Source organism: Myotis daubentonii, chromosome X (genome assembly GCF_963259705.1).
Source record: "Myotis daubentonii chromosome X, mMyoDau2.1, whole genome shotgun sequence".
In the NCBI taxonomy this organism is placed as follows: domain Eukaryota; kingdom Metazoa; phylum Chordata; class Mammalia; order Chiroptera; family Vespertilionidae; genus Myotis; species Myotis daubentonii.
In genome coordinates, this window is record NC_081861.1 from 96,862,869 (window position 1) to 96,887,931 (window position 25,063).

A 25,063-nucleotide genomic window follows, 5' to 3' on the forward strand; every position below is an offset into this window, starting at 1 on the left:
CCATGAACAGAGTACGTGCTTCCATTTATTTGAAACTTCTTTAATTTTTTTCTTCAATGTCTTATAATTTTCCAAATACAGGTGTTTTACCTCCTTGGTTAAATTTCTTACTTGATAATTTATATTTTATGATACAATTGCAAATTAGGTATTTTTCTTAATTTATCTTTCTGGTAGTTCATTATCCTATCTAATAAAAGAGAAACATGGTAATTGGCGTACGACCGATACCCTTTTCATTGGCTAATCAGCGAGTTATGCAAATTAACTGTCAGCCAAGATGGCGGCCGGCAGCCAGGCAGCTTGAAACTAACATGAGGCTTGGTTGCCTCAGTGACAGAGAATCGTTGGTTTCCAACGTTCCCCGCCTGCGGCTGCAGGCCTCTGAGCGGGCAGTTTAAGAAACATTGTAACAAATACGCCCAACTTCAGCCAGCAGATTCGCAACATTGTAAGCAAAGGCCAGAAACCTACTTTCAGCCGGAGGCCTAAGAGCTGGAGCCAAGCCTCAAGCTAAAGCTGGCCCAGAATTTAAAAAAAAAAAGGAAAAAAGGAAAAAAGGAGCGTTTGGGAGTTCAGTCACCCCCAGCCTGAAAACAGCCCTCAGCTCCTCACCCAGACTGGCCAGGCACCCCAGTGGGGACCCCCACCCTGATCCAGGACACCATCAGGGCAAACCAGCCGGCCCCACCCATGCACCAGGCCTCTACCCTATATAGTAAAAGGGTAATATGCCTCTCGGCACCGGGATCAGCGTGACAGGGGGCAGCACCCAAACCCCCTGATCGTCCTGCGGCTCTGTGTGTGACGGGGGGCGGGGCCACAACCTCCCTATCCACCCTGCTCTGTGCCTGATAGGGGGGAGCTCCCCCCCCCCCACGGGCCCTGCTCTGTGTGTGACGGGGTAGAGCCATAACCTCCCCATCAGCCCTGCCCTGAGTGTGAGAGTGGCGGCGCCCCAACCCCCTGATCCGCCCTGCTCTGTGGGTGATAGAGGGCAGCACCCCAACCCCCTGATGGGCCCTGCTCTGTGCGTGACAGGGGGTTGCTCCACAACCTCCCCATCGACCCTGCCTTGAGTGTGACAGGGGGCAGCACCCCAACTCCCCAATCAGCCCTGCTCTGAGTCCGACCAGGGGCTGCACCTAGGGATTGGGCCTGCCCTCTGCCACCCGGGAGCAAGCCTAAGCCAGCAGGTCGTTATCTCCCGAGGGGTCCCAGACTGCGAGAGGGCACAGGCCGGGCTGAGGGACCCCCCCTCCCCCCCCGAGTGCACAAATTTTTGTGCACCGGGCCTCTAGTTGGAGTATAAAAATGCAATAAATTTCTGAATATTTATTTTGTATCCTGCTACTTTACTGAATTAATTTATCAGTTCCAGTATTTTTTTGGTAAAATCTTTAGGGTTCTCAATCTACACTAATAAAAGAGAAAAATGGTAATTGGCGTACGACGATACCCTTTTCATTGGCTAATCAGGGCTATATGCAAATTAACTGCCAACTATGATTGGCAGTTAACTGCCAACTAAGATTGGCAGTTAACTGCCAACAAGATGGCGGCTAATTTGCATATGTAGGCACAATGCAGGGAGGTGAAAGGGAAAGCAGGAAGAAGCCCCCTGCCACTGACAGTGATCGGAAACCCAGGGGGGAGCTAAGAGCTGGGGGACAGGGCAAAGGCGGCCCCGGGGCCGCCTTTCCCCTGCCCCCCAGCCATGATCGGAGAATCAGGCACCTTTTCCGCCCTGGCCAGTGATAGCAGGAAGTAGGGGTGGAGCCAGCGATGGGAGCTGGACACGGTTGAAGCTGGCAGTCCCAGGAGCTAGGGGTCCCTTGCCTGGGCCTAAAGCGAAGCCCACGATCGTGGGGCCGCTGCAGCTGCGGGTCCCCGCTGCCCGGGCTGGACCCCTAGGCCAGAGGCGTTAGGCCTGGGCAGGGGTGGAGCCTGCAACCGCGGGGAGCTGGGGGTCCCCTGCCCAGGCCTGACACCTCTGCCGGAGGCCTCAGGCCTGGTCAAGGGGCCGATCCGGTGATTGGTGATCGGAGGGTGATGAGGGTCAACTCCTCTGGCCGAGGCCTCAGTCCTGGGCGGGGGCCAGAGCCAGTGATCGGGGGGAGATGGGGGTCCCCTGTCCAAGCCTGACACCTCTGGCGTCGGCGTCAGGCCTGGGCAAGGGGCCGATCAGGCGATCGGAGGGTGATGGGGGTCTACGCCTCTGGCCGAGGCATCAGGCCTGGGCAAGGGGCAGAGCCAGCAATCAGAGGGGTCTGGGGGTCCCCTGCCCAGGCCTGATGCCTGGGCCAGAGGCATCAGGCCTGGGCTGGGGGCAGAACCAGTGATGGGGGGAAATGAGGGTCCCCTGCCCAGGCCTGACACCTCTGTCAGAGACGTCAGGCCTGGGCAAGGGGCCGATCCTGTGATTGGAGGGTGATGGGGGTCAACGCCTGAGGGCTCCCAGTATGTGAGAGGGGGCAGGCTGGGCTGAGGGACACTCCCCCCCCACACACACACACCCAGTGCACGAATTTCGTGCACCGGGCCCCTAGTATGTACTATAATGTCATCTGCAAATAACAAACAGTTTTGCTTCTTCCTTTCTAATTTGGATGACTTTTATTTCTGCTTCTTGTCCAATTGCTGTGGCTGGGACTTCTAGTGCTATGTTGAATAAGAATAGTGAGTGTACAACTCTGTCTTGTCCCTAATCTTAAACAACTTATAGTTTTTACCTGTTGAGCATGTTAACAATGGGTTTGTCATATATGGCCTTTATTATGTTGAGATAAGTTCCTTTTAATCCCACTTTGCTGAGAGTGTTTATCATAAATGGGTGCTGGATTTTATCAAATGGTTTTTCTTTGCCTATTAATGTGACCTTCTAATTTTTATCATTTGTTTATGTGGTATATCACATTAATTGATTTGTGGATGCTGTACCCACCTTGCATCCCAGGAATAAATCCCACTTGGTCATGGTGTATGAATTGCTCCATGTATTACTCGATTCAGTTTGCTAATATTTTGTTCAGGGATTTTGTACCTATGTTCACTTGGGATATTGGTCTTTACTTTTCTTTCTTTGTAGTGTTGTTATCTGCTTTTGGGATTAGGATAAAACTGGCCTCCTAAAGAGGTCTTCCCTCTTTTTGAATTTTTGGGAAGATATCAATTCTTCTTTGAATGCTTGGTAAAATTCACCTGTGAAACCATCCAGGACATTTGTTTGTTGGCAGTTTTTTTATTACTGTCCTGTGTACAGGGAGATGGCCTTCGTTTTAAAATCACACATAATCAGTCTCTCCTTGCGTGTCTCTGGTACCTCCATGTTTCCCCGGAATTCCTTGAGCATTTTTTTTTAAAGAAAGAGTGCAACATGGGCCCATGTTCACCAGTCCACATGGGCAGAGCCCACAGCCATATGTGAGATTGGCAGAGTGGGGTATCAGGAGTCATCATGATGGGGCTAGGGTACCTCCCTAGCCCAGTGATGGCAAACCTTTTGAGCTCGGCGTGTCAAAATTTTGAAAAACCCTAACTTAACTCTGGTGCTGTGTCACATATAGAAATTTTTTGATATTTGCAACCATAGTAAAACAAAGATTTATATTTGTGATATTTATTTTATATATTTAAATGCCATTTAACAAAGAAAAGTCAACCAAAAAAATGAGTTCACGTGTCACCTCTGACACGCGTGTCATAGGTTCGCCATCACTGCCCTAGCCATATAAGAGGATTACTAAGTCCAGAAAAGATGGTGTCCCGTTGGCAGTTGAGGTGAGGCAATCAACACAAGGACATTAGCACTGTCTCTCCAGTCCGGTCCCTGAAACCACAAAACTCAGTCTCTCCCTGTATGATTCTGGTAATTGCTGAGCTGCTGCCCCCTCCTTGGAAGCCTAGGGTGAGTGTTTGTGAGCAAAATTTTGTGTGCTGGCCCTTTAACAGCATGCCTGGGTTTCTATTAGCCTTCTGTCTTAGCCCAGTAGACGGAATCCCAGATGATTTTCACAGCCAGATGTTTCATGGGCTACTCTTCCCAGCAGTGGTGCTTTGAGTTGAGGAACCCCGTGGCAGGCTGAGGTCCCCATGCCCTAAGGGGGTCCTCTAAAGCTGAAATATCGCTCTGGATTCTCAACCCCTCCTCAGGTATCCAAGGGCGTTTCACATCTCTGTCCCTCATACAGGTCTAGACGTGGCTTCTTCTTTATGTCCTCAGTTATAAAACTTCTGTTCAGCTATTCTTCAAATAGTTCTCCAGATAACTGAGTTGTAATTTTGATATAGTCATGGGAGGAGGTAAGGGCAACATTTACCCATTCTGTCGTGTTGGATCCCTCTGAGGATTAATTTTTCTATATTCATTTCTAATTACTTTTAACTAGTTTATAAGAGGTTAGTACAACAGTTTACAAACTATAGGTACTAATTATTTGTTGACAGAGAATCAAATATTAGCCTTGTAAAAATAATTCTGTCCTTAAGGACATTAGATTGATCTAGATTTCATATCCTGATGTTACCTATCACCAAGTAACAGAAATCTGTGTTTCAAGAAAGAGTGGAATTCACTCTAAAAATAGTCTATCCAAATGCCATTATTTGACTAAATTAGTCATGTTTTAGAAAACAGTCTGCCTTTAACTTGTCAGCAAGGTACTTACATTCAGCTAATGAAGGAATAAAGGCCAATTTGCTACTTCTGCCTCAGTATAAGCTTTACCCTTGAGTAACTTGTGGATAGAAGATAATTTAGCAACCAGAACTGTACTAAAAATGAATATGAGTTTTTAAATTACAACATTTGATTTATAATGGTATTCTCTCTCTAAGCTTAAACAAATTGAATAAAGTATGGATTCTTGGTCTGTTGCTCAGCATCCTGATTTAATTCCTCTCCCAGAGAAGGGTCTGGTTCATTGAGAGAGAACTTAACAGAGTCCATAGATGAGAAAGGTGACCGACTAAAGTATTTTGGTTTAACTCTTACCTCTCCAATCACTCTTTCCAATGGTTCCACTACTATTTACGTTTCTTTCCTATAGGAACATATTTATCACAGGGTCTGTCTCTAGTCGTCTTCTATTTCTGTTCTTTTCCTTGGTAAATTCATCAACTTGCATTGTTTCAACTAGTATCTACTAATCTCTCTAACCCTGGGCTCCTTCCTCAGTTTGTCATATATTTTGTATTACCAGCTAAACATCTCTATCTCGATGTTTTACCAGCACCTCAAACTTAACATGCCTAAAACCAAAATTTTCATCATCACAAAGACCTCCCAACATACTTCTGTTAAAAAGGCATTATCATTCTCTAATTCTTGACAATATCTTTGAATCCTATTCTTCTTTTTATCTGTTGCTAAGTCTTATTAATTCTACCTCCCTTACCTCACAATATCTCTGGCATCTTTTCCCTCCATATTACCATTTATGCCACTACTCCAGTACAAACTATTACTTCTCATTTAGACTATTAAATTAGTATCATAACAAGTAGATAAATATTTGCTGAATGAATGCATGAATTGAAAATGAATGGTATCTGTACTTTAGGTCTCTCATTACCCTAATCCATCTTATACATCAGGGTCAGATTAATTTCCTAAACTAAAGCTCTAACTTTACTACCTTACTACTCAAAATAGAGTTTACTACTTCCAACATAATGTAATAGTTTCCAACATAATTAAATAAATTTTTATTGTACAGTTAAGGAATTTTGCCTTAGGAGCTCTATTTATCTTTTCAAAAGTACTTTCAATTCCTCGGAAACATTACCCTCTCACTGGAGGAAGTTGTACTACTCACTTCTCTATACATACTCTATGTTCCCTCTCATCTTCTTCTTCTTATTCCTGTATCTATAACAATCCTATTCATTAATCCAGGCCTGTCTCAGACATCACCTCCTCTATGAAATCTTTCCTGCCTCCCCATCATTGAGGTTCTTTCCTTTGAAACACCGTCAACACTTTTTTTAAATCATTTATGACCTACTTTGTATTATAGCAATAAAATAAAACGTGTGTTATTCTGTATGATTTGAGAGAAGAAATGTGCATTATTTATATCAGAATATTCTGCAGGGCCAAAAATAGTACTTTGAATGACAAGTTCTCAATAAATACTTTTGGGGTAGGAAAAAAGATATATATATATAAAGAGCCAGGGTCCATAACGTCCAAAACGACCAAAAGGACCCAAACACTGGAAATCAGTCCTGCAGCCATGGCAACCCAGCACTGACTGCCACTGCTTCGGGCGCCACGACACAGCACTGACTGCCAAGGGGGCTGCGGATCAGGCCCAGAGAGAGAAGCAGGGTCTGATCCACAGCCTCCATGGCAGCTTTTGATCAGCCCTTGCCTCTCTCACTCTCCGGGCCTCAGCAGCAGCCATGCCTCTCTTTCTTTCTGGGCCTCACCAGCAGTCCTGGAGGCTGCTGATCAGCCCCGCCTCTCTGAACAGGCTGGGAGATAGGCCTGGAGACACTGACTGGCATAGAAACCAACCGATCAGAACCTAATCTGGGTGAACTGCAAAGCCAGAACCTAAGTTGGGGGTGGAGGAGGGGTTTTAAGGGCAACAGCTATTTGGTGTAAGATGCAAGAAAGCGGTTCAATTTTTTAATGACCGGTTTGGCAGTATAGTGCATATGGCTGGCTATCAGTCCAGATACAGGTATATGTATTTTTGTCTGCCAAGAGAATCTCCTCCTGCTGAAAAAGGTCCCCCCCGCCCCACAAATTTAAGAAATCCTATCCTATATAATCTATACCAAGGGTCCTCAAACTTTTTAAACAGGGGGCCAGTTCACTGTCCCTCAGACCGTTGGAGGGACGGACTATAGTTTAAAAAAAAACTATGAACAAATTCCTATGCACACTGCACATATCTTATTTTGAAGTAAAAAAACAAAACGGGAACAAATAAAATATTTGTATTTGTATTTGCATGTGGCTGTAGTTTGAGGACCCCTGATCTATACTAATAAAAGGGTAATACGCTAATTAGACTGGGTCGACCGGCCATCTTCCGGACGTCTGACTTCCTTCTGGACAAAGCCATGGTGGTGGGGGCCAAGGCAGAGGCAGTTAGGGGTGATCAGGCCAGCAGGGAAGGGCAGTTGGGGATGAGATTAGGCCAGCAGGAGAAGGCAGTTGGAGGCGAGATCAGGCCAGTAGGGGAGGGCAGTTGGGGGTGAGAACTGGCCGGCAGGGGAGGGCCATTGGGTGCGAGATCAGGCCGGCAGGGGAGGGCTGTTGGGGAAATCAGGCAGGCAGGCAGGTGAGTGGTTAGGAGCCAGCGGTTCCAGATTGAGAGAGGGATGTCCGACTGCCGGTTTAGGCCCAATCCCACAGAGATCCCCGATTGGAGAGGGTGCAGGCTGGATTGAGGGAACCACCATGCCCCCCCCCCCCATGCACGAATTGCATGCATCGGGCCACTAGTCTATATCATAAAGGCCTGTGGTCGTCATGCTGTAACAACCAAATGAGCAGCAGCTCTCATGGTAGGCGGGACGCGAGCTATGAGCAGCGATGGGAAGGGAGGCCAGCTGAGGCAAGCGGAAGCACTGGCGCACGATTTTGTGCGCACTGGGCCTCTAGTGAGTAAATAAACAGGAACACACATGATATAGAGAAGTAAATTATAAGACCTGAGTTCTAAAACAAAATATTAACACATATGTAAGACTGGTAACCAAATTATAGCCAAACCTCATTTATACTTTTAAGTAGACTTTGTTTTTACCATATTTCTGATGAAAATCTGAATTTATTTTGATTTTAGCATGTATATTATGTTTCACTGTGTGCCAGGCACAGTTCTAAGCCTTTTGTATTTTAAATTATTTATTCCTTATAACAACCTTATTTTGCTTTATTTTACAAATTAAATTAACAACCTGGGGCACAGAGACTAAGCAACTTGTGCAAGGTTACCCCAGGAAGTCTGGCTCCACAGTCTATAATTGTACCATTACTGTATACTGTACCTAAAGATATGTACATCACTGACTTAAAATGTGAATAAAAATAAGGGATGTTTATTAAAAGCTCAGTCATTATTATAAGTTTGCCTTATTGATATGTGTTACAATACAGCAAGAAACTAAGGAGGCTGCTAATATATAGAGAGCCCCTATATTGAATGGTACCAAAATGCCCAGCTTTTGTTGTCGTTTCTTTCCCTCTTTTTTTCCTTTGATATCACACTGTTGTTTACCACTTAGGACTATCATTCTGCCTAAAATGTCTTTATCTTATTCAAGTTACTGGGAACTGAGAACAATGTATTAAATATGTATTAAATAAAAGCCAACAAGACACTGAGGAGTTTCTTTTATAAACTTTCCTTAAGTTTGACTCCAATAAATGATCTTGTATTGGAGATCAGGAATGAATTCCATTAAGCTGAGGCTGTTCTAAGTTTGATCCACAGATAAATCAGACATTACCATATAATTTCTGCTAATTGCATACAACAGTTATGATAGGATCCTAAAAGTTGACAATACTCCCCCAAAAGTGCCTTAAGTCAGCCCAAGTTTCAATACTAGAAAATATCATAGCATTTCTTATAACAATGATCAACACATAATTTCTCTTACCTTTGCGCAACCCAAAAATCCTAGGGAAATGGCAACCCTAGCTCGTAGATCTGGCCTGTCTTTGGGCCACACATAAGAAAGCATTGCTTTTATGATTTTCCGAGTATCAACATCTTTTAACTGTTGAGAGAAAACAAAGCAGTGAGTAACATGTTATTTCAAATATAACTATATTTTAATAATGTAGAATTATGTCCCTAATGAGAAAAATATAAAAAGATTACAAACATAACTTGTATACTGAATCTAAGGTCAGTATCTTTCAAACTCAAACTATTTTGGAAAAAAGAAACTTTCAATTGCTTTGAAAAAGCTATTCATTTCTCTTAATTTCCTACTTTCAGCTATAGTTATCCTTATAATGCCAAAAAGTTACTAACTGGGGGTGAAGGGGATATGCACTATACATTTATTTCTTACTAATTAACTATTAACACATTATATAAAAATTTAAACATTTCCATCTTTGTGGTCAAAATCATTATATACTTTTGGGGTTTTTATCAGTACATTTACTTAAAATGGTTTGAAGCCCTAAGCCCAAACTAATGATACAACAGTGTTACAATATAATGTTTAGGAAGGTAGGTGTCTTGGCAGAGGGTGGGTTATTACACTAATGCTTGATCTACCTTAAGTCTACCTTATATTTCTTTTCACCATGTTCCCGAGGAAACATTCCCATTAAACCCTTTGTTTTAGTTTTAGCTTTTAAAGGTACAATATTAACACTAGATTGCCCAAGGAAGTCATTTTGACTGCTTTTTAATTTCAATTAGAAAAACAATTATGTATATAAGGACACAATGTCTTAGAATTTTTTGACTTTTTGTACAACATATAAATGTGTTTATTAATAATTGTAGTTACCTCCCCCACCTTCATTTCCAGTATATATATATGTGTTATACCTATATTGCCCAAAAGCAGTCATTTTGACTGCTTGGGAAATTTTAAATAATCAAATGACTCTTATTATTGAATTGAGTAAATTTCTTATATGACCAGTTCGGCTCTGTATTGAAATAACAGTTTTCATTTTTTTTTTCGATTACCGTCACATGATAACATACAAGTACATGATAAATTGTCAATACTTGATAAGTTGCAGTTGCTCAATAAGCTAAACTAGTACTTGTTATTCGAATCTTTATGCAGTGATACTTGTTCTAATAAGTTGTTTATTTTATTTCTTTTGCGCCCTAAGTTCATGAAAGAAATGTCGAATAGAAGTGAGTTATTGGAAAAGCTAAGGAACATAAGTGAAGAGTGCTCCGATATTACTCTTTCACAATGCAGTCATTTTGACTGCTTTTGGGCAATATAGGTATATACTAAATTTCAGTCTTTCTAGTGTTAAGAATCAAAACCACACTTTCTAAAGCCAAAATATAAAGTAGTCCTCCCTTATCAACAGGGGATATATTCCATGACACCCAGTGGATGCCTGAAACTGTGGATACTATCAAACCCTAAATATACTATGAAATTTCATATATATATGATAAAGTTTAATATATTAACATTTAATATATTACTGACAACAATAATAGAACAATTATAACAATATACTGTAATAAAAGTTATGTGAATGGCTTTGAGGCTATTATTAAGTTAAATAAGTGTTACCTGAACACAAGCACTGCAATACCACACAGTTGATTTGATAACCAAGACAACTAAATGGATAGATAGCATATACAATGCAGATACGCTGGACAAAAGGATGATTCAAATCTAGGGTGGAAGGGTGCAAGGCTTCATCACACTACTAAGAATGTTGCACGATTTAAAACATATGAATTTATTTTTTTCTGGAATTTCCATTTAATATTTTGCACCATGGTTGACCTCCGGTAACTGAAACCACAGAAAGCAAAACCATAGATAAGGGGGACTACTGTATTCCAAAGCTACTATATTATTACAGTTGGTTAAAAAAAAAACCATATTAAAATTTGAAGTAATTACTCAATTTCTCGAAAAGGTATTAAAAAGTAAAAAATTAAAAAATAGAAAAGTTAATGCTCATTATTGGTAGGAAGATATGGAAATGAGCATTCCAATACACAGTTAATGGGAGAGTATACTGAAACAATCTTCCTAGAAAGCAATTCAATATCTACCATAAGATTTTAAAAATAATTCTTTGTCTTGAGAATTCCATCTCTGAAAACTTATGCTTTAAAAAATACTTCAGCCCTAACCGGTTTGGCTCAGTGGATAAAGCATCAGCCTGTGGACTGAAGGGTCCCGGGTTCAATCCCGGTAAAGGGCATGTACCTAGGTTGCGGGCACATCTCCAGGAGTGGGTGTGCAAGAGGCAGCTGATCGATGTTTCTCTCTCATCGATGTTTCTAACTCTCTATCCCTCTCCCTTCCTCTCTGTAAAAAATCAATAAAATATATTTTAAAAAAATACTTAAGAATGTTCCAAGTTAAAACAATTTTATTTTCTAAAAATTTCTTGAATTTCTCTACTTCTATTTCCTCCACCAACCTAATCCAAGCAATCATTTCTTACCTAACCCATTGCATCAACCTTCTATCTGATCTTCCTGCATCCACTCTGTTCCCTGTACAATTAGTTCACTGTACAATCAAATATTACTCCCAACTTAAAACCCTTTGAAGGTATCCTTTCCCTCTTAGGATGAAGTCCATAACATCATTTATGAGGCTCTGCTTAACCAGGTCCCTGACTACATCTCTAGCCTTATGTTACACCACTACTTTTAGTGTCCATACCACACTGGCTTTAAGTTTCTTAGATATGATATAATTTCTCTGCAACAAGGCCTTTGTACAATAACATTCACTCTGTTTGGAATAATCTTTCTCTCTAAAATGCCAATCCACACCACCGAAAACCTCTTACAACTAGTTAATTGCCAGATCAAGCAGCACTTTCTCAATGAGGGCTTCCCTAACACTAGTCAGGATCCTTCGCTGTATTTTTTTTGCAGAACAGTATTCCTTTCTTACAGAGTATTCATTTCAGTTATAAACTACATGTACAGCAATGTGGTTAGATTTGATAATATCTGCTCTCCTGCTAGAATTTAAATTCCATGTGATCAGTAACTTTGTGTTTTGTGGTAACTGTTATAACCAAATACCAAATACAGTGGCTGACATACATTAGGTACTCGACAAATATTTTTTGAACAAAGTATTTTGCTATAAGGATACTTTATTCCCATACTGTTCTAATAGGAAAAAAATGTTAAACAGCCTATATGATCAACAATGTAAAAACTTGCAAAGAAATTACAGTGAATACATATAAACTATAGCCATTTAGAAATGTATGTAGTCACACAGACACACAGGAAGTTAAAAAAGCAGAGTTGAAGTTATTTAAACGAGGAAAATAATGTAATATGTATAAGAGTTTACACATGCATACAAATGTACCTACAAAAACCAAGATGGCAGCATAGGTAAACACCAGAAATTGCTGCCTCGTACAACCACTTCAAAAATACAACTAAAAGACAAAACAGACATCATCCAGAACCACAGGAAGGCTGGCTGAGTGGAAATTCTACAACCAGAAGGGAAGAGAAAGCACACTGAGACTCAGAGGAGGTGCAGGAGTAAAGTGCAGAGATACGAAGGCGCACGTGGAAAGCTTGGCAACTGAGGACTCCATTGTATTTTTCAATCGAGAGGGAGTCTCAGGCTCCCGACTGCTCTGAACTCCAGTTCCTGGCGAGTCTCTGGGGATCCAGACTCATACAGGGAGAAACTGGACTGTCTGGCATCGGGTGGAACTCAAGGGCGGCTTTCTCTCAGAGGTGCTTGCAGCGATTACTGGGACACTGAGACACGGGGCCGCATAGGGTAGGACTGAGGAGCAGCCATAGCTGCATGCTCCTCCCTGGTGATCCTCTGAGACCCCGCCCCACACAAGCTGTGTGCAGAGGCTTTTGCATATGAAAGGGCCTGGCCCTCTGCAATCTGAAAATTACCTAACAAACTGCAGCTGGGTCAAGAGAGACCCAGAACTTCCAAAAGGAGGCCCAAGGCCCCACAACAGCTTGCACTGCTTCACAGCTGGGATTAATCTGGGCACCTCCAAACTGCAAACAAAGAAGAGGAATCTGCAGATCTCTCCATAGCCCCTGCTGGGTAGCCTCAGGAAGAGGCTAAATTAGCACCTCCTTAGAGATCCAAGAGCCAGTGTACCCAGTGGTCAGAGTGGGACCATCCAGATTACAACTCCTCAGATCCATAAGGGACACACTCAGTGGGCAGACTCAATGAGCACCAAAGCCCCACTGAAGCAAGTCTTGCTACAGAAGGGTGTCTCCAGCATGGAAGATCTCCCACTGCAGACACAGCTGATTCTCACAGCCAATTGGCCTGGAGGTCAATTCCTCCCAGTGATACCTACAACAATCAATACTTAACTACAACAAAGCCAACAAGGGGGTGCACCAAGAGTGTCCACCTCAAGTAATTGAGGAGGCTGAGCCACTGGGCCCTATAGGGCACCTAACACAGAAAGCCACTCTATCAACACAGGGAAGCATAAAATATGCAGAGACAAAGAAACAGGTCACAAATGACAAGAAATGGAGGTAAGCAAACTACTGGATATAGAGTTCAAACCCACACTTATAAGGTTTTTCAAGAATTTTCTAGAAACCACCAATAAATTTAGTGAGACCCTCAAAAAATCTAGTGAGACCCTCAAGGTTATAAAAAAGGACCAACTAGAAATTAAGCATACATTGACTGAAATAAAGAATATTATACAGAGTTCCAACAGCAGACTAGAGGATTGCAAGGTCAAATCAAAGATTTGAAATACGAAGAAGCAAAAAACACCCAACTGGAAAAACAAAAAGAAAAACAAATCCAAAAATATGAAGATAGCATAAAGAGCCTCTGGGACAACTTCAAGCGTACCAACATCCGAATTATGATGGTGCCAGAAGAAGAGAGAGATCAAGATATTGAAAACCTATTTGAAGAAATAATGACAGAAAACTTCCCCTACCTGGTGAAAGAAATAGACTTACAAGTCCAGGAAGCGCAGAGAACCCCAAACAAAAGGAATCCAAACAGGACTACACCAAGACACATCATAATTAAAATGCCAAGAGCAAAAGACAAAGAGAGAATCTTAAAGCAGCAAGAGAGAAACAGTCAGTTACCTACAAGGGAGTACCCATATGACTGTCAGCTGATTTCTCAACAGAAACTTTGCAGGCCAGAAGGGAGTGACAAGAAATATTCAAAGTGATGAATAGCAAGAACCTACAACCAAGATTACTTTACCCAGCAAAGCTATCATTCAGAATTGAAGGTCAGATAAAGAGCTTCACAGATAAGAAAAAGCTAAAGGAGTTCATCACCACCAAACCAGTATTACATGAAATGCTGAAAGGTATCCTTTAAGAAGAGGAAGAAGAAGAAAAGGTAAAGATACAAATTATGAACAACAAATACACATCTATCAACAAGTAAATCTAAAAATCAAGTGATTAAATAATCTGATGAACAGAATAAACTGGTGAATATAATAGAATCAGGGGCATAGAAAGTGAGTGGACTGACAATTCTCGGGGGGGAAAGGGGTGTGGGTGGTGCGGGAAGATACTGGACAAAAATTGTACATTTACGGATGAGGACAGTGGGGGGGAGATAAGGGCAGAGGGTGGGGTGGGAACCGACTGGAGGGGAGCTATGGGGGGAAAAATGAAGAACAACTGTAATAATCTGACCAATAAAGATTTAATTTAAAAAATAATAATAATAATAATAAAAACAAAAAACAAAAAAACACACACAAATGTATCTACAAAACAATACCCCCCAAAAGTGTTAACATCAGTACCTATAAGAGGACTCATTGATGATTTTTTATATATTTTTTGCTTGCATTCTCTGTAGCTCACATATAATAAGAAAAATATATAATTTATTTTTAAAGGGGAAAGAAACTATATCAGAAACCTTGGACAACAAATTATATAATACAGGGTAGTCTTATATTATGGTTATTTCAGCCAAGGCTCAGCAAACTATTTTTCCAACATCTTTAGTGAGTTTTCTTACTGAGTAAAGAAATAAGAAGTGAATTTTAAAAACACCTTACCAGTTAAGAGTGCATGTGTAAGTGCTGAAATTTTAAAATTCACTTCTTTTGGAAGTTCTGGGTCTCTCTGACCCAGCTGCAGTTTGTTAGGTAATTTTCAGATTGCAGGTCAATGACAGAAATAAAAGTATTCATGTTGTACTGAAAACAAGACTTACACATGCACTCTTAACTGGTAAGGTGTTTTTAAAAGAGAATAAGGCTGTAATTTTAAAATTCACTTTTCAACACAGAAACCCACAACTGAAACTTATATGTTCATGTTGACCAATCTTACCTCAAAAAATTTAAAAATAAAAGAAAAAAATTCACTTTTCTAATCAAACTATTACTAAATAAATATAGTTTAATACATTATAACATGAACAGGGGCATTTCAACCACTTTTTCATTTCACAAGTTCAGTTTTATTTTTCTTGATGGAATAAAGGCAAAAGGCCCTGTTTCCAGTATCATTAGAAAAACTCTCTCATGTCAAAACCTTCTACAACACACCCCACAATTTTTTCAATAAAGACAGAGAAACTATAACTGAGAGCAAGAAAATTATTGTAATTGGCATAATAGAACATAAAACGTCACCACTTCATATAATGAACTAGGTTCTGAAGTTGTGTAATCATGCACTGTGATTCCATTAAGTTGTTAAAGAACATTTCTTCAGTTTAATTTAGATAAATTATAAAGTTTGAAAAATAACGTCATTTTTAAAAACTACAGCCAAATCAAACAGGCATTTCAGAGGCTGGAGCACATATTTAAAGAATTTTAAACCAACTTATTCCTGCTGCACAAGAAAAAAAAAATTGAAGGCTTCAAATAAAATCCTGAAAGACAATCTACCATTTTCCCAAATTATCACAGTTAATTCATACTGGACAACCAATAGTAATCCTAAAAGACAAAAGGGTTATCTAAAGCTCAAAAGAGGATTAAAATGGCTGCAGAGTCAGTGGATGCTGCACAGACATGCTCCCAGGATCAAGCTGGTATTACAAGTAAAATACAGAAAAATTTCCTGAATAATCAACGGAAAACTCACAGGAGAGAACCCTGATACCTGAGGACCGAAAGTGGACACCACCTAAGGACTGGTAGGAGGGGCAGAGGTGCGAAAGGGCTGGCCACGCAACCAGAGACATATCTCAGCTGTGGGAGATTGCCACTGAGAACTCTGGGATCTAATCCCCATCAGAGAGCACTAAAACTGAGGAGGGAATCCAGCTGGCTGTGAAAAGCAGTGGGGTGCTGTCTGCCAGGGAGTAAAAGTTGAAAATTCAGGAACCCTCTTAAAGGACCAACAAACAAAATTCACTGTGGAGACACCTATCTTGTGCACCAGCAGAAGGGGGGTGAAGTAGATAGAGCTGTGAGAACAGAAGCCAAGACTGCGGACTAGGGGAAAGAGCTCAGAAGGCAGACACCCCAAGTTTCCCAGGCTGAGTCATTCCCTCACCCAGGGGAGGACATCTTTCCCACATAGACATTTGCCTTCCCTGGGGAGAAGACAGTTGACACACCCTATTGGAAAATACAGTGCCCCGAGGCCACTTAAGAGATTAAAAATAACAATTAGCCTCCAGGCAGAAGCAAATGCCTCACACAGTTGAAAAAACTCTCACCACACCTGAGAACAATTGCCTGGGGGAATGGGGGGGCACAAGTCAGAATCCTATCAGACTGTAGGCAGAGACTGTCGCTGGAAACACTGAGTCTATGCCTGATATAACTAGTCAGAAACAGCCTTTAAAACTGTCCTGCACTAGAGATTGAGAAATGTAGAGGATCTACCTAATAGATACTTACACACCCAAACAGGAAGCCAAAATGAGGAGACAAACAACGCCCAAATGAAAGAACCAAAGAATTCTCCAGAAGAACAGATAAATGAAGCAGAGACAAGAAATTTATCTGATGAGAACCAACATGGCGGCGTAAGGTACAGACCTGTGCGTGCTGCCTCCCACAACAACATCGAGACTACCAACTATAAAACAAACAGTTATCATTCAGAACCATGGGAAAGCTGGCCCAGTGGAAGCTCTACAACTGGAAGGAAAGAAAGAAGAGCATTGAGACTGAGTAGGTTGTGCAGAGGCTCCAAGAATGGAGGTACAGCGTCGCGCGCCAGGCGGGCTGCAAATGGATGCATGGTTTTATTCAATCAGAACGGGATGCGGACTATCAAATCCACTGAGCGTGGTTGGGGTGGGATATTGAGGTCCCAGACCCCTACGGGGAGAGGCAGGATGGCCTTGCAACTGGCCTGAGAGCAAGAGTGGCTGTCTCGCGGAGCTGCTTGCCAGCATTAGGGGACGCGAGAAGCTGAGTCGCAGAGAGGTGAGGAGTCGCAGAGACGCCATTGCCCTTGGCCCTGCCCTGGTGATTCGCCAAGAACAGAGGTGCGGAGTTTCGAGCCAGGCTGGCTGAAACTGGATGCGCGGTTTTTCTCAATCAGAAGGGGATGCAGACTCTCAAATCCACTGAGCATGGTTGGGGCAGGATACTGAGGTCCCAGACCCCTACGGGGAGAGGCGGGACGACCTTGCAATGGGCCAGAGAGTGAGAGTGCCTGTCTCACGGAGCTACTCGCCAGCACTCGGGGATGTGAGAGGCAGAGTCGCGGAGAGGTGAGGAGTTGCAGAGACGCCATTGCCCCTTGCTCCGCCATGGTGATTCCTGGGGACCCCGCCCTACTCAATTTATATCCCCACCCAAGCTGTGCTAGTGGCACAAAGAGAACCACCAGCACTTTTGGAGCCCATCCCAGCAGAATGCAGATTTCAACTCCTTGCATACATAAGGGACACACTCAAGAAGCAAAATCACATTCGGAGGAAGCCGGAGCCAGACCCGGCTGGGCCGGTGACGTGGAACTGCTGTACCAGCAAATGCACAGGCAGGTCTACCAGATCCAGCCTCACATGGGACACTGGGAGACAGCAGACAGGCAGTCTGTGCACTGGGTAGAAAACGAAATCCAAGCAAGCATACCAGATATTCAGCCACAAGGAACGCCTGGAGATTTTGTCCAGCAAGGAGCCGCCCAACAAAGGACAGAATGCCAAACTTCATGTTGCTTAGACGGCCCCCATGAGGCCGAAGCGGTCCCCAAAGGGGCAAGGCGGCCCCTGGGGGCTAGGATGGCCCCTGTGGGGCTGGGATGGCCCCATGAGGCTGAGACGGCCCTGGTGAGGCTGGGGGGCCCCGGTGGGGGTGGAACAGCCCCGGTGGGGTTGAGACGGCCCCAGTGAGGTTGAAATCGGCCCCGGTGAGGCTGAAATGGGCCCGGTGAGGCTGAAATGGTCCCGGTGAGGCTGAGACGGCCCCAGTGAGGTTGAGAGAGCCCCGGTTAGGTTGAGACGGCACCGGTGAGGTTGAGACGGCCCCGGTGAAGTCGAGACAGCCCCGGTGAGGTTGAGACAGCCCCGGTGACAGTGCGACAGCCCCGGAGAGGTTGAAACAGCTCCTGTGAGGTTGAGACGGCCCCTGTGAGGCTGGGACAGCCCCGGTGAGGCTGAGAAGGCCCCGGTGAGGTTGAATCGGCCCCGGTGAAGTTGAGACAGCACCGGTGAGGTTGAGACAGCCCCGGTGAGGTTGAAACGGCCCCTGTGAGGCTGAGACAGCCCCTGTGAGGCTAAGAAGGACCCTGTAAGGCTGGGACGGCCCCTGTGAGGCTGAGATGGGCCCTGTGAGACTGAGACGGCCCCTGGGAAGCTGAGAAAAATACCACATGAACTCACTCATTTATGGATAATAAGGACCATTATAGACTGTTGAACAAAAATGGATACAAAGTCAGAGCAGCATTGAGAAGACTGTCAAACTACAGTGGGAACCCTGGGGATGGTTGGGGGTGGGGGTAGGAGATCAACTGAAGGACTTATATGCACGCATATGAGAATAACTAATGGACACAAGACACTGGGGGGTGGGGAAGCCGGGGGAATGTCAAGGGGGGGGGAAGGAGACATGTGTAATACTCTGTAATACTTTAAGAAATAAAAATAAATAAAAAATAAATTTAAAAAAATTTATCTGAAACAGAGTTCAGAGTAATGATGGTAAAAATGCTGAACAGCGTGCAAAAAGATATAGTACTAGGTGTACCGGATAAAAATGGCAGATTTTGTAATCAAAGAAAACAGGATAATTCAAAAAGAAACATCAAAAGTGTTTTACACAAAGTAATGTCCATCACTAGCTATACATTTCCCCCATCTTTCAGGTAATTTGTGGATACTGTCCCAATAGAACTTTTCTTGTTCTGAGGCAAACCATTCAGAGACCCTATTTTCCACTTCTTCATATGTTTTGAAGTGCTGCTCAGAAAGTGTGTATGCCATTGATTGGAACAAGTGGTAATCTGAAGAAGCAACATCTGGTGAATAGGGCGGGTGGGTTAATACTTCCCAGGTAAAATCTTTTAACCTGTCTTTAACTGGTTTTGAAGTGTGTGATGGTGCGTTATCATGAAGCAAAATTACTTTGCCATGTCTTCTGGCACATTCTGGTTAGTTCACGATCAAAGCGTGGTTCAAATTGATTATTTGTTGTCAGTAGCAATCAGTATTAATGGTTTCACCTGGTTTTAGAAGCTCATAAAACACCACACCTTCCTGATCCCAACAAACACAGAGCATTGTCTTCTTTCCAAAGCGATTTGGCCTTGCAGTCGATGTTGATGGTTGACCTGGATCAACTCTGATTTTGTGCATTTGGGATTTCCAAAATAAATCCACTTTTCATCGCCAGTCACAATTCGATGCAGAAAAGACTTTCTTTCGTGCTGTTGAAGCAACATTTTACTGATGACTTTTCGGTTTTCCATTTATCTTTCGTTCGGTTGATGTGGCACCCATTTTCCTTCCTTTCAAATCTTTCCCATTGCTTGTAAAAGATTGGAAATTGTTTGCTGAGCAACTTTTAATCATTCTGCAAGTTGTTTTTGAGTTTGACACGCATCTTCATCCAATAATGCTTGTAATTGTTGGTCTTCAAACCTTTTCGATTGACCTGGACATGTTTTGTCTTTCACATAGAAATCATCACTTTTAAAGTGTTTAAACCAGAGTTCACAAGTATCTTGAGATGGAGCATGTTCACCATAAGCTTCCCGAAGTATACGATAACTTTTTCTTCAAAACAATGAATTAAAACTTCGCGCAAATGCTCTTTTTTTGGCACGAAATTCAACATTTTTAAGCATAAAAATATCTAGGATGTTAACACCTTCAGAAAATTTGACATATGAAGATTTGAAGCTTGCTGTCAATACAACAAAATAGCATACATATCAAATTGCATATATATCACCATATGTGTAACTCCATCTATTTAAAAAAAATCCCCATTATTAACTGGTACACCTAGTAACTATGGAAAAACAACAGTCTGAGATAAAGAATGACGTAACACAAATAAAGAACACACTGGAAGGAATACACAGCAGATTAGGGGAAGCTAACGATAGAATCAGTGAATTAGAAGACAGATTTGAAAATATTTGATCAGAAAAAAAAATTAAAAAACATGAGGACAGCTTAAGGGAGCTGTGGGAAAATGTGAAAACCAACAATCCTATATAACAAGAGAAACATGCCAATTAACCGTCCCTTTGCTACACTCAAGCCACACCCACAAGCCACACCAACAAACCAGAGTGTCTACGCAAATTAATGGGACAAAAATGGCAGTTAATTTGCATACGCAGGTGTCAAGCGCCCCAGGAGGTGACGGCGACCATGGGTTCCCGGGACCATTGCCGGCCCAAGAATCAAGGCCTGCCGCTCCAAGCCACGCCCACAGGCTCCTGGGACCTCCGCCAGCCCTGGGAGGTGAGGCCGTAGCCACACCCATGGGCTCCCAGGACCTTGCCAGTGGAGAGCAGAGCGAGAAAGGAGCAGGAGGTTTGGAGGACTTGGCAGAGCAGGAGACCACGGGACATAGAGCAGAGCGAGAGAGAGGGCGGCTTGGAGGGTGCGGCTCCCTCTGTCACCGCAGCTTCCTCATCACAGCTGTGGAAACTGACAGCAGGGAGGAGGAAGTCCTACCCCCACAGAATCAGCCAGAATCAGCCTTTGGTCAGACAGCTCTCAGCGGCCTGACATCCAGGACTCTCATTCACTGCATCTCAGACCGTGAGAGTAGAGAGGTGGGACTATGTCTAAAGAATAACTGTTGATAAAACACAGCTCTGCAGCCGAAAGATGCCGGCGATATCAACAGAAAATATCTGAAGAGCAGTGTGCATCGTATCTTGAAAGAAGGCGGCACCTGCGACAGAATGTATCTGAACACCAGCTACTGGAAAAACGTCATTCTGATACCAAAAAACATGGCATTATCGACAGGAAATGTCTAAAGACCAGCGTGCCTTTGAAGTTGAAAGAAGGCAGTGGTGACGACAGAATATGTATAGAGAACAGTCATCAAACAAGTACTACCAATACCGGTAGGAACTGCCTTATCAGCAAAAATGGAGTACATGACATTGCAATTCTCAAACACAGTTGTGGTGGAATGACTGTTTGATGTGAATTTTGCCTATCACTAAATTTCTCTGATGAAAATTCATCTGATGGGAAATTTACTCGATGTTGTAGCAAAGGGAAAGTCTGTCCAAATGATATACATTTTCCAGATTACCCGGTATATTTAAAAAGCTTAATGACAAAACAACGATTCTGACAGTAAAAATTTCCTAGAAAATATTCGTTCCATAAATAGTTCTTTTGCTTTTGCTTCCATGGATGCAAATAATGCATTGCCATCAGGATATGGGCCATACTGTTTTAGAATACACGGGTAAGTTAATCATCTTACTGGAACTTTACATCCTCCGGATGGTGTTTCTTGGAAGTTTGCTCAACTCTATATTTTGGATACAGCCGAAGCTACAAGTAAAAGATTAGCAATGCCAGAAAACCAGGGCTGCTCAGAATGACTCATGATCAACATCAACAATCTCATAGATGAAATAAATGAATTAACAAAATCCTACAAGATGCTACATGAGGTAGAAAAGGAAGCCCAATCTGAAGCAGCAGCAAAAGGTATTGCTCCCACAGAAGTAACAATGGCAATTAAATACGATCGTAACAGAGACCCAGGTAGATATAATTCTCCCCGTGTAACCGAGGTTGCTGTCATATTCAGAAACAAAGATGGAGAACCTCCTTTTGAAAGGGACTTGCTCATTCATTGTAAACCAGATCCTAAAAATCCCAATGCCATTAAAATGAAACAAATCAATATCCTGTTTCCTACATTAGATGCAATGACATATCCTATTCTTTTTCCACATGGTGAAAAAAGCTGGGGAACAGATATTGCATTAAGACTCAGAGATAACAGTGTAATCGACAATAATACTAGACAAAATGTAAGAACACGAGTCACATAAATGCAGTATTATGGATTTCATCTCTCTGTGTGAGACACGTTTAATCCTATTTTAAATGCAGGAAAATTAACTCAACAGTTTATCGTGGATTCGTATTAAAAAATGGAGGCCAATTGGATAAATTTCATCAAAGCAAACCAATCTGAGTTGAGAGTTAAAAAATATAGTGGTTTGATGGATTATCTCAAATCTAGATCTGAAAATATCAATGTGCCAATTGGTAAAATGATAATACTTCCATCATCTTCTAAGGGTAGTCCCAGAAATATGCAGCAGCGATATCAGGATGCTATGGCAATTGTAACAAGGTATGGCAAGCCCGATTTATTCGTAACCATGACATGCAACCCCAAATGAAAAGATATTGCAAACAATTTACAATGCTGGCAAAAAGTTGAAAACAGACCTGACTTGGTAGCCAGAGTTTTTAATATTAAGCTGAATGCTCTTTTAAATGGTATCTGTAAATTCCATTTATTTGGCAAAGTAATAGCTAAAATTCATGTCATTGAATTTCAGAAACACGGACTGCCTCATGCTCACATATTATTGATATTAGAAAGTGAGTCCAAATTACATTCCTCTAATTAATTCCCTTTCAATGTGCATGAATTTCATGCACCAGGCTACTAGTATTACAATAATAGGTGTGCCAGAATAGGCAGAGAGGCAAAGAGAAGGTGTTTGAAGAAATAATGGCAGGAAACTTCCCTAACTCGGTAAAGGAAAGAGTCACACAAGTTCAGGAGGCACAGAGAACCACAACCAAGAAGAACACAAAGAGGCAGACGCCCAGACACATCATAATTAAAATGGCAAAAATTAAAGACAAAGAGAGAATCTTAAAGGCAGCAAGAGAAAAGCAAACTGTTGCCCTGACCGGTTTGGCTCAGTGGATAGAGTGTTGGCCTGCAGATTGGGGGGGGGTCCCGGGTTCGATTCCGGTCAAGGGCAAGTACCTTCATTGCGGGCACATCCCCAGTAGGGGGTGTGCAGAAGGCAGCTGATCAATGTTTCTAACTCTATCCCTCTCCAATCCTCTCTGTAAAAAAATCAATAAAATATATTAAAAAAAAAAAAAAAAGCAAACTGTTACCTACAAAGGAGTTCCCATAAGGCTAATACCTGATTTCTCATCAGAAACTCTACAGGCCAGAAGGGAATGGGATGAAGTACTCAAGGTAATGGAAAGCAAGGATCTGAGACCAAGATTACTATATCCAGCAAGGCTATCATTCAAAATAGACGGTCAAATAAGTAGTGTCCCAGACACAAAAAAGACAAAGGCTAAAGGATTACATCACCACCAAGCCAGCATTACAAGAAATACTAAAGGGACTGCTATAATTAAAATAAGGAACAGAGAAACATAGCCATACAGAATAAAAATGATAATAAATAGGTACGTATCAATAAAAACTCTACTTGTAAATGCATTAAATGTTCCCATCAAAAGGCGTAGGGTAGCTAAATAGATACAAAAACATGACCCAACTATATGCTGTGTACAAGAGACCCACCTCAAAACAAAAGACAGACACAGGATGAGAGTGAAGGATTGGAAAAAAATTTTCCCTGCAAATGGAAAGGAAAAAAGGCTGGAGAGGAAAAACTCATATCCGACAAAATAGAATTTAAAATGAAGACCATCGAAAGAGACAAAAAAGGTCACTACATAATACTAAAGGGATCAATCCAACAAGAGGATATAGCCCTGATAAACGTACATGCATCCAATATAGGAGCACCTAAAGATATAAAAAAACTTCTAGAGGACTTTAATGGAGGGATTGTCAATACAGCTATAGTAGGGGAATTTAACACCACTCTGACTTCACTGGATAGATCTTCCAGACAAAATCTTAACAAGGAAACAGGGACTCCAAAGGACACAATAGATTTAATTGACATTTATAGAATATTTCACCCCAACACAGCAAAATATACATTCTTCTCAAGTGCACAAGGATCATTAACAAACATAGACTATATGTTGGTCACAAAAGAAGTCTCTACAAGTTCAAGAAGACTGAAATCATATCGAGCATCTTCTCAGATCACAGTGGAATGAAATTAGAAATCAACTATAGTAACAACACCCCAAAACATTCAAAGACATGGAGGCTAAATAGCATGTTATTAAAGAATGAATGAATTACAAATGAGATCAAGAAAGAAATAAAAAACTTCCTAGAAACAAATGAAAATGTACACACAACAAGCCAAAATCTCTGGGACACAGCAAAAGCAGTCCTGAGAGGGAAGTTCATAAAACTACAGGCATAACTCAAAAACAACACAAAACAAAAAAAACAACCAAGAATAATCATCCCTGGCTGGTTTTGCTCAGGAAAGAGCATTGGCCTAAGGACTGAAAGGTTCCGGGTTCAATTCCAGTCAAGGGCACATGCCCGGTTTCTGGTCTCAATCCCCAGTGTGGGGTGTGCAGGAGGCAGCCAATCAATGATTCTCTCTCATCATTGATGTTTCAATCTCTCTCACTCTCCCTTAATCTCTGAAATCAATACAAATGTAGTAAAAAAAAAAAATCAGGACTAAACTATTGAACCCTATGATTTAAACCAGGGGTCCTCAAACTTTTTAAACAGGGGGCCAGTTCACTGTCCCTAAGATCGTTGAAGGGCCGGACTATAGTTTAAAAAAAACTATGAACAAATTCCTATGCACACTGCACATATCTTATTTTGAAGTAAAAAAACAAAATGGGAACAAATACAATATTTGTATTTACATGTGGCCCGCGGGCCGTAGTTTGAGGACCCCTGATTTAACAACTAGAAAAAAGAACAACAAGACAAGCCCAGAGTAAGTAGAAGGAAATAATAAAAATTAGAGCAGAAATAAATAACATAGAGATGAAAAAAAATCAATGAAACCAAGGGCTGGTTTTTTGAAGGAATAAACAA

At 42.0% G+C, this 25,063-nt stretch overlaps 1 protein-coding gene across 1 annotated transcript in view; it reads right to left on the minus strand.

Annotated features, from left to right (window-relative positions):
* The window catches only part of ABCB7 (ATP binding cassette subfamily B member 7), a 198,483-nt gene that overhangs the window by 99,965 nt on the left and 73,455 nt on the right, over window positions 1-25,063 (minus strand). Inside the window, exon 3 of the mRNA XM_059680273.1 lies at window positions 8,623-8,742. Within this exon, the coding sequence (XP_059536256.1) occupies window positions 8,623-8,742 (120 nt within the window). The remainder of the gene's footprint in view (window positions 1-8,622; window positions 8,743-25,063) is intronic.